Source organism: Urocitellus parryii, chromosome 11 (assembly GCF_045843805.1).
Source record: "Urocitellus parryii isolate mUroPar1 chromosome 11, mUroPar1.hap1, whole genome shotgun sequence".
In the NCBI taxonomy this organism is placed as follows: domain Eukaryota; kingdom Metazoa; phylum Chordata; class Mammalia; order Rodentia; family Sciuridae; genus Urocitellus; species Urocitellus parryii.
The window spans coordinates 65,874,145-65,891,376 of record NC_135541.1 but is presented as its reverse complement, the minus strand read 5'-3'; the positions used below and the strand labels follow the sequence as shown (position 1 = coordinate 65,891,376).

General features: G+C 32.6%; 1 protein-coding gene across 1 annotated transcript in view; it reads left to right on the top strand.

Moving 5' to 3' along the window:
- Positions 1–17,232, top strand: part of Col24a1 (collagen type XXIV alpha 1 chain) — a 341,896-nt gene that overhangs the window by 196,752 nt on the left and 127,912 nt on the right. The window contains exons 24-30 of the mRNA XM_077791553.1: positions 6,194–6,247; positions 7,548–7,601; positions 9,655–9,708; positions 11,290–11,343; positions 15,507–15,560; positions 15,842–15,886; positions 16,013–16,057. Of these exons, the coding sequence (XP_077647679.1) occupies positions 6,194–6,247; positions 7,548–7,601; positions 9,655–9,708; positions 11,290–11,343; positions 15,507–15,560; positions 15,842–15,886; positions 16,013–16,057 (360 nt within the window). The remainder of the gene's footprint in view (positions 1–6,193; positions 6,248–7,547; positions 7,602–9,654; positions 9,709–11,289; positions 11,344–15,506; positions 15,561–15,841; positions 15,887–16,012; positions 16,058–17,232) is intronic.

Here is a 17,232-nt window from a genome sequence, read left to right as displayed (position 1 = left end):
TAATTCACTGTATTTTAGGATAACATTGACTGCTGGAACAAGTAAACTTGAATTTTTTGTTGGCTTAACACAGTAAAAAATTATTTTTGTTCATGTTAGTAGTCCAATGCCAATGTCCCTAGGTAGCTTTCCCCTACAAAATGATTAAGAAAATCAGGCTCCTTTTTCATGTGGCTCCACTATCCTTAGAGCCATTAGCACATAGGGTAAAAAGCAATGAAAAAAAGCACCTGGTTATCATGTAAATAAAAGCCATATTTCATCAATCTTAAAATGAATATTGCATCAGTCATCCTAGACTAAGTTATGCTGTAGTATGAAACAACCTCAAAATATTAGTGCCTTACAATAACAAAGGCTTATTTCTTACTTGTACTCCATCCACTATGGGTTACCTGTGGCTCTGTTACATGTCATGTGTATTCTCATAGGCTTAAGGAGCAGTGTTGTTTGGTACATGGTTAGTTTCATGGCAGAAGGAAAAAATAAACTGGCTATTTTAAAAATAGTGAAATATGTCATTTCCCTGCACATTTCTGTTTGGTTAAAATAAGTTATATAGAGAAACCTGATGTCAGTAGGATAGAAGATGGTATTCTTCCTGCAAGTTACATGGCCTAGTCTGATATCAACAGCACAGGGATATGTAATCCTTCTACAGAAAGGAGCAGTGAATGTTTTGAACAGTAACACATCTACCATACTTATTTTTCTTGACATAATAACATTTTTTAAATTAGAATATTTCTTACAATCAGTGGTGAATTACAATTACTTGGCAGATTTTTTTCTTTTTAAAGGTACAAAAAATATCAATACATCTTATAATTAATTACATGTTAAATGTAATGAAGTTTATATACTTCATCTCTAATGTATTCATCTAATTCACCTATTATTTACAAATGTGCAGATAGGTCCAAATTAAGTAGTAGTATGTACTTTAAAAGTAAATAAATTTAAAGCCTGTATAGTCCAAATTTCTTTCCACTTACTATTTTTGTCTATAGTAAAATGAACTATAAAAACATTAGAAAAAAAACAGAGAAATTTTCAAAGGGAGAAAACAGATAATCAATGGAATCTAATAGAGAAATAAGCCACTATAAGTAGGACACATAAATCAATGGGGAGAAGAAATATATAGTATTTGAATAGTTATACTAAGCAAAGGCACCAAACCTGGAAATCCGTATGTAACAAAATGAAATTAAACCCCTATCTCTCACCCTGCACAAAACTCAAAGTGAATCAAGGACCTAGGCATTAGACCAGAGACCCTGCACCTACTAGAAGAAAAAGTAGGCCCAAATATCCATTGTGTCACCTTACGAACCAGATTCCTCAATAAGACTCCTAAAGCTCAAAAAGTAAAATCAAGAATCAATAAATGAGATGGTATCAAACTAAAAAGTGTCTTCACAGCAAAAGAAACAATCAAGAATGTGAAGGGAGAGCCTACAGAATGGGAGCAAATTTTTGCCACCTACACCTCAGAGCATTAATTTCCAGGATATATAAAGAACTCAAAAAACTTAATACCAAAAAAATAAATAACCCAATTAATACATGGGAAAAGGAACTGAACAGACACTTTACAGAAGAAGAAATATAATCAGGTCAACTAATATATGAAAAATGTTCAACATTTCTAACAACTAGAGAAATGCAAATTAAAACTACAAAGTTATATTCCATCTATGTATGATATGTCAAAATACATTCTACTGTCATATACAACTAAAAAGAACAAATAAAAAAAGAAATTAAAAGTTAAAAAACCTGAAATATATAGTATTTGAAAAATTGAATTACTACATGGAAAAAATTGGATCCCTATCTTACAATATGTGAAAATTGGACTCCAGATATATTAAAGACATAAATAGAAAAGCTCACACCAGGAGAAAATAATGCCCATTACTTAATGACAAAAAAAATAGAGAAATCCTTCATGAACAATATGCAGAAAATACAGATAATAAGCCCACAAACTGTTGGATATGATGACCTCAGAATTAAAGATTTCTAATTATGAATGAAGAATGTCGAAAATAATCTCACAGATGAACAATCACAAGAAGGAATTTAGAACATCTAAAATCAGTAAGGAGTTTATACCCTTAAATATATAAGAACCTGTATAAATCATCAGGAAAATATAGAAAACCTCAGTCTAAGTAACTTTTTAACTTTACTTAGCTCCAGTTATGGAGATTCAAAGACATGATATCAGCATTACTCTAGGTCTGGTGAAGACCTTGTGGCAGATGGCATTGCAGTGGCAAGAATACATATGAAAGGGAGCCAAAGAGTGATTCAAGGGTCTGACTTGAACTTTAAACAATTCAGTCTCATGAAAACTAATTCAAGGCCCCATGAGAACTCCCTTAATCCCTGCCAAGGGAAGTACCCCCACCCCCGCAACCAAAGATTATTGGCCCTAATTCTTTTTTTTTTTTTTTTTTTTTTTTTTTTAGTTTTCAGTTTTCGGTGGACACAACATCTTTATTTTTTATTTTATGTGGTGCTGAGGATCGAACCCAGTGCCCACACATGCCAACAAGCCACATTCCCAGCCCCAGCCCTAATTCTTAAAGTTTCTTACTTGCCTCCCAAAATTGCCATCTTAGGGACCAAGCTCTGACACATTAATCCTTGGGGTTAGATCACATCCAGACCATAGTATTTTTCTGCTCAGTTCAGTCACATCATGAGTTAGGAAGTTGTTTTTTTCCCCTAGATCAAAACTGTATCCCGGTTATATTATTTTGTTTACTATGTCACAACAGATATCTCTATATTATTGTTCCAGCTCAGATGTGTGTAACTGTATTAGTCAAGGTTATCTGTAGAAACAAAACCAATAAGATATGGATATAGGTAGATTGGTTTCTTACAAAGAATGGGTTTGCATAATTATGGAGGCTCAGAAGTCCCACAATTGGCCATTTGCAAGCTGGAGACCTTGGAAAGCCAATGGTGTAATTCCAGTCCAAGTCCAAAAGGCTGAGAACCTGGAAAGCCTGTGGTTCCTTTCCAAGTTCAAAGACCTGAGAAGCAGGAGCACCAGTGGTATAAATCTTAGTCTGATGGTAGGAGACTAATGTTCCTGCTCAAGTATTTAAGCAAGGAGCAAATTCTCCTTTCCTCTGACATTTTGTTCTATTCAGACTCTCAAAAAGATTGGATGAAACCCAATCACACTGGGAAAGGTAATTTGCTTTATTCAGTCAACCTAATCTCATCCAGAAATACCTTACACTTAGAAATAATTTTTAACCAAATAGCTGAGCACTTGGCCTAGTTACCTTGACACATAATTTTAACCATAATAAGTCTACTTCTATCAACTTGACACCCAAACACCATACTTAATCTTCAAATAAAGACAATAAAAAAGTTAATCTTCTTAATGGTTTAATCTCCTTAAACCATATGTAATCTTCAAATAAAGGCAATAACAAAGCTATAATTCTGTCTACCCTGATGCAACTAAGCTGCCTACAATCAAGAGCTCACTAACCCATATCTAAAAGAGAAGGTAAAGTCCTTGAGTGATTTTTATTTTTATGGTGTAAAATTAATAATATCTAAATACTAGGATATAAAGTCAATACATTCTGTGTAATGTGATAAAGGAATGAGAGGAAAAAACATTTACTGTACATACATATATTCATAACAAAAGAAGGAAATTCTGATGACAATTATTCTTTATTTCTAAAACCAGTCAGATGATTGTGATTGGTATTTAAAGCTACCTTCTTTCACTTCAGTGAGCACCTCATCTGGTTGAATTCTTTACCTGGTGAGTTATTGTGGACTGAATGTTCTTATCTCCCCCCAAATTCATATATTGAAATTCTAATCATCATTGTTTTGATTTTAAGAGGTAGGGCGTTTTGGAGGTAATGAGGTCATGAGGACTCCACAATCTATGAACCACTGTACAAACACTCAATAGATGCTAAATCTACCAGTGCCTTGATCTTAGATTTCTAGGCCTCCAGAAATGTAAAAACTGATGTTTATTATTAAAACCACCCAGGCATGGACCATTAATTGCCTCCGAATGAAAGTATCTACTCACATACGTTTAAAAACCACAAAGGTAAATTATGAAATCACGTCCAATGGGATATAAACAGTAATATTAACTATAGTGTGTAAGAGTAAAGATTAGCCCTGTCCAAGAGAAATATAATGCAAGTCCCAAATGAAAACCACATACATAATTCTAAGTTTTCTAGTGGCCACTTAAATATATAAAAAGAAGTGAAACTGATTTGAATAATATTTCATTTAAACTAATACATCTAAAGCATTAATTTAATATATAATCAGTATAGGGGCTGGGGTTGTGGCTCAACTGTCAAGCACTCACCTGGCACGTGCAAGGCGCTGGGTTCGATCCTCAGCACCATATAAAAATAAATAAATAAAACAAAGGTATTGTGTCCAACTACAGCTAAATATGTGTGTGTGTGTGTGTGTGTGTGTGTGTGTGTGTGAAATCAGTGTAAAGAATCATTAATTAGGTATTTTACATTTTTTCTGGATAAGTCTTCAAAATCTGGTCTCATTTACAGTACATATCAATTTTGCTTGCCACAACTCAAGTGCTCAATAGCGACTTAAACTCATCCATACTATTTAAACTCCTCTGCCTCATCAAGCTGCTTAATTCATCTTCTTCATGTGTCAAAGGGGATATTCTGATAATTCTAACAAATAAGTGGTTTCGAGAATTCAATCAAACACATAGAAAATGCTTAATTTATGTTATATAGCCATCAATTGATACCCAGTTAGCTAGATATTGATATGGATTAGAACATGAATCTGTATAGATAAAATCATGCCCCATGTATTAATTTTGGTTAGATTTACCCAGCAAGCTATTTTTTTATGACTCTGTGCTTTTATATACAAATAAATATTATTATATGAAAATGTAAGTAGTCTTTACTTGATTGCTATGGAAAAAGAAAATGTTTCCTATGTCTTTAAATAAAAGTAGAAAGTAATTTTCTTATAACTTTAGACAAGAAAGAGATGTTCTAAAGTTTTTTCTGTTATTCCTTTTGTTTTCTATGGTGCTTAAAGGAGAAATAATAGAGCATACACAAAGACAAAGATAGATATACTTTGAAATAGTGTTACTGATTGCTTCCTTTCACTTTTTCTGACACATCAAATTCATTCATTAAGCTATTTGAACTACCTAATATACTCTTCTTCCCTTCTTTGCTTGGCTGGCTGGCCTTTTTGCTTCCTCATATTTGTTTGTTTGGGGTACTGGAAATTGAAACCAGGGTCACTTAGTCATTGAGCCATACCCCAGGCCTTTTTTTATTTGTTTCTTTGAGACAGGGTCTCACTAAATTGCTTAGGACCTTGCTAAATCACTGAGGCTGGCTTTGAACCTGTTATCCTCCTGCCTCAACTTCCTAAATCACTGGGATTATAGGCATGCACCACCATACCCAGCTCAAGTTCTTCTCTGACCATCTTTGCTAAAATAGCCTTCTCTTTTATTCTCCCCATCAGACTCATTGTTTTCTCTATGAGCTTATATCACAATTTATAATTATTCAGTTTCAGTTTAGTTGCTTTCATCTCTGTATTTCAAGACTTTTGACCCATCAGGGCAGGGATTAAGTTCTGACTTGGTGTCTAATGAAATCTTAGCAACCAGCACAGTGCCTGGCACAGGCATTTACTCATTTCTTGAGTAAATGAATGAATGAATGAGCACATACTATTCTGTCATGTATTGAGGTGCTTTGAAAAAAAGTCATAGAAATTATTTCTTAAACTAATATATGTCCACATCAAGTAGATGTAAAAACTGCAGGAGTTTTATAACATTCAGTGAATCATCAATTCATAAGGGCAGATATTATAATTGAATTTGAAATTCAATGCCTCCTAATATAGTGTCTGTCACACAATGTCCCCCCCCACACACACTCATACATACACACACACACACACACACACACACACACACACACATTTGATGGAGTAAATTAATTTTGATATGAAGTCATAGGCTGCATACCTATATGAGGAGGAATTTTACTACAAAATAAAATTCACAATGACTAGAAAGAAACATTAATTATGGGTGATTTAAGACAAGGATGCTACAACAGAATGTAATATGTTATATTTTTTCTCCTAAAAGGGACCTGTTGGCTTACCTGGAGAAGTTGGGATAACTGGAAGCATTGGTGAAAAGGTAATTTCTTTCCTTTTTTTGTTTTTTATAGTAAGAATTCTAAGCTAAATTTAAAGGAGACTTTCATATTCTATTTTATAATAATTAGAAATCACTCATAGCTTTAACATATTACCTCTACTGAAACTCTTAAATATATTAAAATACAGCTAATAATAGCATATTTACTTCTAATTTTTAAAAGAGTATATTTTTAGTTATAAATATATGGTCCTGAAGGAAATATTAAACAGTCTTCATATATTCTTTAAATCTACTTTATGATTGCAAGCCCCCTATAGGAAGCAATTTTGAAAGAACAATTACCAATTTATCTTTCTCTTTCCCCTGTCTCATATATTCTTGTTCCTATTCCATTCTTACTGTTTTCTTTGTCTAGTGTTATCTTCTCTTATTTATTCAAAACCAAACTGATGGACTTCCCTCTGTTTATTAAAAATCAAATTGTTGGACTCAGTTAAACTGCCATCTTCTCTACAAAGCCTCTCCAGACTTCCTTTCTTTCTTCTTTCCTGAAGTTAAAATAAGTACTACACTGTTTAAAATTTAGTTGTAAAAAGGAAATTCAGTTGTCCTGTAATTGTTTCATCTTTGTTAACATCACTTCTGTGGAATTTATGTTTATTTAAATATCTCTCCTAACTCTCATTTAGTACAAAATTCTTAATACTTACTGATTTTTTTAGTTAACAAAAAGTGAGATAATTAGATAAATTTATAATCTTTTCACTCTTAGTTACTTCTATGTTGGGTTACATCTTCTACATTAAGGTTTTGACAATTCTAAGAACTTTATTGTGGATCAGTTTTATCCTTTTAATCTGTTAAAGTAGATTTTATTGTAATGATTTTCCAGAATTATTTCTGTGGCACTTAATTATGGTAGACAGACTCAAGAAATAAAATTTTGTTCAATGGTTATATAGATTAATTTTTCAGTATGCTTTCATACTTTCACTATTCTCATACTTTGTCTCATAAAATTGTAAGCACTTCTACTTACAAAACTTTAGTATATACATGCTTAATATTAAGTTCTGTTCAACCATGATTTCTGTTTTCTTCATTTTAATAAGACTTTTAGTATTTTTTCCTTAAAAATATCTTAGGATCATTTTTATTGTACTGTAAGTCTTGTAATTTAGGATAAAAATTTAAAAATTGTGAATTTAAAAATTACTTAAAATTAGGATGAGATGTGCATTTTAAGGTATGATTCTGATGACTTTCTAGCCTTAGCTCAATGATGATTAATTAACACGACTCAGTGTTATTGTTTTTTTCTTTCTTGTTTTAAAAGGGAGAGCGTGGAAGTCCAGGCCCACTAGGTCCCCAGGGGGAAAAAGGTGTTATGGTAAGAGATAAATGATTTTTTAAATGTTTTTGAAGAAAATAATGAAGGTAAACATTTCAGAGGTAGAATTCCCTTGATTGAAAATTAAGTGAAAAATGCTATAGTTATAATAAATTTCTATTAGAATTTTCTTTTAAACTGTTTTATCTTACAGAATGCCATGTGGCAAGAAGGCACTAAAAGCATGCATAATTTAGAAGAATTAGATCATCATAAATTGGCTAAAATGGATTAAGAAAAATTCAATTAGAATTCTACATATTCTCCTACAGTTTATAATTCATGTGGCACATATAATCACTGCCACTTTTCTATGAGTTTGTGGTCATGAGGTCATTTTTTGGCACCTGAAAGCTCAGTATCCAAATTTATCTTAACTCTCTTGTTTCTTTAAGATAGTAACAGCTGAAAAAAAAATTACATGTGTTTCACTTTTTAATTGTTTTTTTAAAGAAAAGCTCTGTAAGCACTAAAAAATAACAAGATCATGGCATTTTCAGGCAAATGGATGGCATTAGAGCATATTATGCTAAGTGAAGTTAGCCAATCCCTAAAAACAAATGTCGAATGTCTTCTCTGATATAAGGAGGGTTACTCAAAATGGGATAGTGCCACAGTCTTGGCTGGGCACAAGATCACGAGCCACTCACACCTTGTAGATTCAAACAGCAATTCTTTATTCCCGAACTCACACCGGCCATCTACAAACACGTTCTAGGGAAATCCAAGTTCTTCTGCACAATTCACATCCCAAATACTTTCTCAATTCCATGAGAACTCAACAGGAACTCAGGCAGCAGGAACGCCCTATTCCCAGCAGCAATAACCTTAAACCTGGAACTTCCCTAAAACCCAGATTGTCTTAAACCTGGAACTTCCCTAAAACCCAGATTGTCTTAAACCGGGAACACCTTAAACCCAAATTATCCTAATCCGGGATACTTCCTAAAACCTGCAGGATACACCCTAATCCTGGATCCACCCTGGTCCTTGAGCAGGGTCACCTTTCTCAAAGACACATGCAATGTCACAGCGAATTTCCATTTAACATGGGGTATGCTGGCAAGGAAATTTCGATGCGTCATTCCTACTTGGCAATGGCCCTCAGCAGGATAGGGAGGAAGAGCATGAGAAGAAGACTACCTCTAAATAGGGAAGAGAGGTGGGAGGGAAAAAGAGGGAGAAGGGGAGTTGCAAGGAAGATGGAAGGAGAACCTCATTGTTATACAGAATACATGTATGATGTTGTGATGAGAAAAAGAAAAAAAAGTGTGTCAGATTAGATAGAGAAAGGATGGGAGAGGAGGGAAAGAGTAGGGAGGATAGGAAGGGCAGCAGAATAGAATAGACAATATGATTGATGTATGTACATTCCATATATATATTATATGTCAAAATCCATTCTGCTGTCATGTATGACTAAAAAAAATAAAAATAAATCGTATGGTTAAAAAAAAAAAGAAAAGCTCTGTAAGATTTTTTTTTTTTTAGCTATCTCCATTTGCTTTTAACTAGAAAATTTAACATAAGACTAATCAACTTCAGGAATCATTACTTCTTGAAACCATTCTCAGAATCAGTGTTAATAACAAAGTGTGTTTCTTCTAAAATTTAAAAGGTAAAAATATTTATACACAATCATGTTTCTTAATTATAGAATTCCCTGCCCTTTCTCAAAAAAATATGATTTCTTAATGTATATAACATAACAAACACCCACGCATACTATACTACTTAAGATACTATAATCTACAGAAGATAAAATGATTTTTCTCTTTCAGTAGACTGTAATATGTGACCTACTTAACAATTTTCTTTTCCAGGCAAAGACCCTCTAATAAATGAATACATATCTATGCAAACATGTTTTGAGTTCTGTGGTCTTTCTGTAGAAATCTTTCCTGTGGCCTCTTTTATCTTGGATAGGAGAGAAAGAGTTTATCAAGTTATCTCTTTTTTTTTTTAGTCTATTTATAATTGCTAGTTTATCCTCAGTGAAAACAATTGAATGCAATAGAGGTTTTGTGTTTTTCATATTATACTTAAATCATAGGGATATCCAGGTCCTCCTGGGGTTCCAGGATCCATGGGTCCTTTGGGATTACCTGTAAGTACTGAATATACTGTATGTATCTATCCTTTCTAGAATGTCTGCTTTAATTTAAACCCATCACTTTTGTTATGCTGCTTTTTTTTTTTTTACTTCATGTAAAATTCATGTAAAAAAGTCATATAAACTAGTGGTGACTGCTGCTCTCCCTAATTATACAAAACAGCCTGGACAGCATCTTGAATTTCCTCTCCCCTACTTGGCATGTAAACCAACTTTAGTTCTATAACCTAAAGTAAAAAACAGCTAAACTTTCTTTATAATAATTACATATATAAGAAAATAAGTCACTAATCAAGACTAGAGTAAGATCAAATGGACAAAAAAATCATAAATTTCAACATATTTTTCTTAGAAAATAGCAAATATTCTCAACCAGTTAAAATTAACAGGAAATATACCTTTATTAAAATTTAATAAATATACCTTATTAAACAAAAGTTGAGGTTTGAAAATATTCCATATGTTCTTTACAGAAAGATAATGAAATTCTTTCCCCTGAAGAGAGAAACTTTGCTTATCAGAAATTGATAGTTATTGTGGACATGAATAAGAAAAAGATCAGTCTTGTAATCCCCTGGGCAGAACTTTTCCTATCACAAATGGTATATACTGTTTTGTGATGCTTCTGTTTTAAAAATAGGCCTAATTTTCTAGTATATTGATAGACATGTTGTTGGCTTCTAAAATCAGGAAGACTTGGGGCTGGGGCTGTGACTCAGAGGTAGAGCGCTCACCTTGCACATGCAAGACCCTAGATTTGATCCTCAGAACCACATAAAAATAAATAAGTGAAGTAAAGGTATTATGTCCAAATACAACTAAAAAATAAATATGAATAAATCAGGAAGACTTGTCTGGGGCACAGTTATCAGTCTCTTTATTCAGATAGATAGATAGGTAGATAGTATATAGATAGATATCAAATCCTAAAGTTTAGTCCATTCTTATCATACTGAATGTTTATTGGTAAATTTTATTTTCCAAATAAGTTTTTATTAAAGACTATAAAGTATGAAACTAATTCATTAAAATTGACTTAATAAATTGACTTAATAAACTTAATGTCCATTACAGGCTGTTTCTTTTGACATACTAATTTAAAACATTTATAACTTTCTTTATAGCTTCAGAAAAAAAATCTATTTTTATGTAATAAGGTTATCATAAATAGATAGAACAATAATAAATAAATGTTATAATTTATAATAGTCATTGTTTCTTGGTTGGCCAGGCATATCAGACTAGTCTAGAGGGCTGAGTATCTCCTCCTTCATTCCAGGTGTGTTCCTGCTATAAACTCTTTGGTCAATCAATATTAAATAAGCCCTCCATCTTTGTTTAGGGTATAAACATCTAAAAATGACATTTCTCCAGATACTAGACTATTTCAAAAGCTAAATATTAGTGCAACAAAATGTGATATTTTATAATTAATACATATTTTAAGGAAACCAATAAATTTTATTTTTAAAATTTCTAAGGTGAATTATATTATGTGATAAGAAAGATTATGACTGCTTTTCTGATAGCATTCCTATGAATTATATGAGTGATTTTTTAATTCACAACATGTAGGGTCATGTGGGAGCAAGAGGACCACCTGGGAGTCAAGGTCCTAAAGGCCAAAGAGTAAGTAATACAGTTAAAGAAGTACACTAACCTCAGAAAAATCACCTCATAATGATGTGTTCAATAAAAATAGCTCCATACTTTGGATACTTATGCTTAGATATTGCCAGCTTTTCCCTGTTTTCATTTTGAACTATCTTCATCTAATATGGACTGACTACAAAAATTCTGAATGTTGGCCCCTTTGAGGAAATGTGTACCTTGTAGAATAAAGCAAACTTAGGTAGTATTTACATTTAGATTGAATGCTAGGTTATACCTGGAGCACTCCAAGTGACAGACAAAACTTCCTCTATGGTTTCCTCTCCTGAAGTAAGTTTATGGTAAGAATCTCTTCCCCCAAAATTGCTGATGATGTTAGTTTTGCTAAATGGAACATTTGGTTCCAGCTGTGTAAATCAAGAGCCAGAAAAGTCTGCTGGCTCATTAGTGAGGCATGTTGAGTGACTTAAAATTAATAGTGAGATCATGCAAAGATAGATATGGTTAAAAGGAAATATAAATATATGAGTCCAAGTTACAAAGACATATTTTATGTAAGGGCTGTTTCCTTCATTCATAGATACTTAGCCTGTTATAATTTATTATAGGGGTCATAGAAATGGGCTTGGAATTCTCATAAAAGTCTTTCTAAATGAGTATGCAGTATGTGTTAATGTTTTAATTAATCATGTTTTTTTCTTTTAATTTAAGCAATGTAATGGTCTTGTCTCCTATCATCTAATGTGTTTGGGACTAAATTGTTCATTCACTTATTTGGATAACTTTAGGTTTATTGCCTACCTTTCAAGTAATTATTACTTTACAAAACATGCTTTGTTTACATTCTTGAGCTATCAAACGTTTACTCTCCTTTTGAGAACCCATTAATAGCTCAGTGTAGCCAAATTTGACTTTCCCAAGAGAATAAACAAAAGATTCGATTTTTTATCTAGCTAAGAGAGCATCTAGAAAATATTTTAATGCAGTTATTTTTTTTAATTCATGCCAAATTAGGTACCTGTTGTAATGCTATTTGCCTAATTTTCTTAGAGCTTGTCCTAAAGCTTATTTTGCCTAAGAGTCAGAATAAGCATATACACTAACCAGTCCAGATGGAACTTGACGATGCTGATAAAGCTAAGCCTTTAGTTAATTAGTTCACTCTTGCCTAAAGCATAGAGAATATCAGCTTTTCCATGAATTCTGCCAGATTTAAACCCATAACTAGCAACTTTAGCCTTATGACCTTTAATTAATGTAACTGTATTACTTAGGTCTCTTTTTTTTAATTCAATCTGGTTATCTTTATCACTGTAGGCACAGAAATTTCTCTTTCTTTGTTCCCTGTGTAATCCTGGGTTAGTAAATGAAATTATAAATGCGGGAATATTTTTAAAATAAAAGCATTTTTAATGTAAAACAGTAACAATGAGTGGTGAATTTTGGAGGGAGTTCATTTCAATTACAGTCATTTTACTTGTGAATGTTTCATATTTTTATATAAGCTTTTGCTAAGTTTCAAGTCCTCTATTCCAACCTGAATTCACTTACTAACAAAATTTAGCCTTTTCTAACACGAGCAAAAATATAAACTTTCTCAAGCACAATTTTTCAAAGTCCTTGGTCATTTAGAGATTTAGAGTCATTTAGTATCAATCTGGTTATCTTTTTTTTTTATTAATGCTGGCAGTTAATCAGTAAGAAAATATCTAAGAAACACATAGAAATTTGGGGTGGCAGAGGGATTTTTAAGTGCTTGCTTACCAGTAGACACGATTTTGGTTTAGACTTTGTTTTCTGTCTAAACCAGTTTTTAGAATTTTACCAGTCATTCCTTTTCAAAATTTCTCAGCCATCTTCTTTTGTTATTTCAAAAAAAAAAAATTAGCAATGTTTCTTGCATGCAGAAAGAAGAAAACAAGGCACTGAAAATACCAGAGAAAAAGAATCAATGTAGATTGCTGAAATTTTAAGATGACGGGAATCATTAGAGCAAAATCTTGAGGGCCCTTCACACTTTAAACTTCATTCTTTAATCAGTATTGTTTTCTAATTTTCAGTTATTTAACTGTTGAATATTCCAAGTGCATCCCGCTGAGCACTTCCATACTTGCTGCCTCTCTTGCCACAGTGACCTTTCCCAAGTTACTTGAATGCCTTGAAGTCTGATCTCCTATAGAGACTTCTCAGATGCTCTAGCTAAAGTGGTACTCCCCACATTGGGTGCTTTCTAGTACTGTAATATCCTTTAATTTTCTTCATTATACTTGACTACCTATTTTCATTTTATACTTCAATTTTAAATGCTTATTTTCTTGTTTATAAATTCAGGAATTTGTCTTTTCTCTCTACTGTGTCCCCTGAGCCTAAAACAATGCCCAGTGTGTAGTAGGCATTCAGCAAATGTTAGTTGAATTAAAACTCATTTTGAAAATTATTGATCTATTTAATTGACTCTTCTCAACTTGACCTTCAAGGTCTTACACAATAAGACAGTAATTTAGTTTACCAGTCCTGTTGGAAAATAAGGCGGAAAAGGAAGTTGGGGACAGACTATGGAGCACCTTAAATACAGACTGAGAAGTTTTAGGACTGGAGATTTGGCTTTCACTTTAATAGGACCAGGAGAGCTGTAGATCCTCATGGAGTATAATGTTCTCTCCAAATCCATGAACATGCCCAAGCAGATCAAGGAATGCAGGTACCCTTATAGTAGGGAGGAAAAGAGTCCTATTATAGTAAACAGCTTTTAATAATAAAAAGCTAAACTAAGACTTATCTCAGATGGAATGGAAGAGAAGGTGCTGAAGCCTAGGAGGATCCTTCAGATGAGCAGGTTGTACTGGGATATTTGTATCACTGTTTTGTATACAAGTATATGGTTCCTGATTCCCAAGTTATTTAAATATAAACTCCAATCCTTTTCCTTTTAAATCTGTCTTCCTTACCACATTTATTTTTTAGTTCCCTACATGTTATCTATAACATGGCCAAACAAACTCATTTTCATTCTTCGAGTATCTTCTTTCATGCCTCTGCACCCTTTTCTCATACTGTCCTTTTAACTAGAATTCCTTCTGTTTTGAGTAATTCCACGAGAACTTGACTTCCAGCTGCCAGAGGATATCTACATTCCCAAACCAACATGTCAATGTTCTCTGTCTCTGAATCCTCCTTTAGGTTCCTGACATGCCCATCTCCTTGTATTACGATCACTTGTGTAATTTACCTTTTAATTCTATGTAATTGTGAGATTTCTTCATTTTGTTACAAAGATTTCTTCAAAATGAAGAAATCTCACAATTATGTATTTTCATAACACTTCATATAATTCCTTTTCTACAGCAGATCTTGGGTTAGAGGCTTATAGAAATGAATTAAGTACCTTTAAAAGGGGGACTCTAATATCTTGGGACTGGGGTTGTGGCTCAGTGGTAACGTGCTTGCCTAGCATGTGTGAGGCACTGGGTTCGATTCTCAGCACCACATACAAATAAATAAAATAAAGGTCCATCAACATCTAAAAAAATATCTTTTAAAAAAGGGCTCTAATATCTTCAAAGGAAAGTTATAACTTAAACAGGACCGGACTTTTGTTACCAGTGCTTCTTTGCAACTAAGTATTGAATGAATATTAGGAAGTTATAAAATTACAGGAATATCTCCAACAGCATTTCTGTATTCTTTCTGTGCCCTTGCCATCTTTTAGTAATCATTGTGCAGCAGGTGCAGAGTGTATACAATGCTGTCAGTACTCATTTGCTAAGCTGAAGAGAAAAGCACCATTGCAAAAACATGAAACTTAAAGAGATTGTTTACACAAACAAGACAGCTACTTTTAGGTTAAGGTTTTTAAGAATAAGTCCTAGCTGACTGCTGAGTTAACAAGAAAGTGAAAAAAATGCCCTAAAAACAAACTTACAGCCCCCCAACAACTGTATCAGCTATTTTTGTGGTCATATAATTTTCTATTTGGCATAGAATCTTAAAAACATAGGCTGACTCACTTGTATAAAGAAGTTCAGCCATATGCCCTGCTGTATTCTCTTCTGTACTCAGAGCATAAATATAAGCAGAAGTTTATCAATTAAAAGGCACTATGTCTTTATCTGCCAGGACACATAGGAGTAAAAAAAGGAACAGTTCAAATTAGTAACATTTCAAATTTTTCCCATCTCTAGGGACCAAGAGGACCAGATGGTCTCCCAGGAGAACAAGGTATACAAGGTGTCAAGGTAATAATTTATTTCCTCATTTTATATGCAGATAAATTTTATTGAGCCCCATATCTTACTTATCCATAAAGTGATGTTTCCTTACAAATGCATAGTTCTAAATTTTCTTAGTTTAAGTATTAAACATATATAATTTTTACTACACACACACACACAAATGTTTTCTTTTCAATATTGAACCACATATTGTATTATATTTTCTTTGTTATGTATGCTAGTATGTATAAGGCCATAATTCAAATTCTAACTAATTTATCTGGTATATATTCATACTTTGTTAGGGTGAAAAAGGAAATCAAGGAAAAAGAGGGCCGCATGGTCTTATTGTAAGTAATGAAACATTTCATATTAAGTATGAACATTTTAAACCTTCCCTATTTATCTTGGTTCTTTCCCATTATTTTGGGAATTGCCTTCTTGACCTAAGCTTTTTTTTTTTTTTCCTTGATTAGGGTAAGACTGGAAACCCAGGAGAGAGAGGAGCTCAAGGGAAACCAGTAAGTCATAAAAAATAAGCTATGAACAACTTTTATCCACTTTTAGGGGTTGTGTTGAAATAATGTTTGGGGAGATTTAAACAAAATTATTGATAGTGTAAAATGTAATGTCTTAATATATGAATACATTATGAAATGATCTACTTTATCATCTGACAGAATTATTGATTAGTATTCAATTTTTTAGACTAAGAGAACACAAGTTTTTTTCTTCCCTTTTCATCATACATAATTTTACTTGAGCAAGTTGCTTACCCCTTTTGGATATTGGTTGTACCTATTTTTAAATTGGTAGTGATAACATTTTGATTTTACTATAGATACGGTAAATTAGTTTTTCTGTAAAAGCCATATCAAAATAAAGTGGTGTGAGATATATATATATATATATATATATATATATATATATATATATATATGAAATACAATAAAGCTAAAACAAGAAACTTCTCTGAGGCCTCTTGCCTAGTTTCCTTATAACTCATCTTGAGTGCCTTTTTGACCTTCAGAGTGCAGAGCTATGTATGTCACCACGCTTTCCTATGGCTCTGTTCTAAAAGTTTTTAATAATTTATAAACTCAGTAATTAATGCATTATATCAATAATTTTCTACCATCAGACATCTTACCAGATTATACATCTTTCCCAAGGAACAAGTTCTATGAACATCCCTAGATCAGATTAAATATCTAAAAAAGATTCACATGTGTGTACATAAACATACGCAGATGATATTAGATATATATGACCATATGAACTGAAATGTATAGGTATTTTTAATTACTTTCATTCAGAACGAGTTTTTAATGATATTTTACTTGTCATATACATGTACATGTATACTTTAACAGTATGAAATTAGATAATAACATAAATAGATTGCAACTGAGAGGTCATAAAAGGATAGGATAAAAATGTTTTATCTGCTATATTGTCACTAATTGTCACATTTTCTTGTTCCTTTTTGATATCTGCTGCCCCCTGCCTGTTGTTTCCACAATAGCATTATATTTGACTGGTCAAAGCTAAAATATCAGAGACCTGAAGAGAAGAAAATGACTTTCTAAGGAAAGAACTTGTGTTTGGCATTGTACTATTAATTAAATTCATTTCCAAAGAACATTCCTTGATTATTAATACTCACCATTTAGTTTTTTATTCAGTCAGGGTAAAT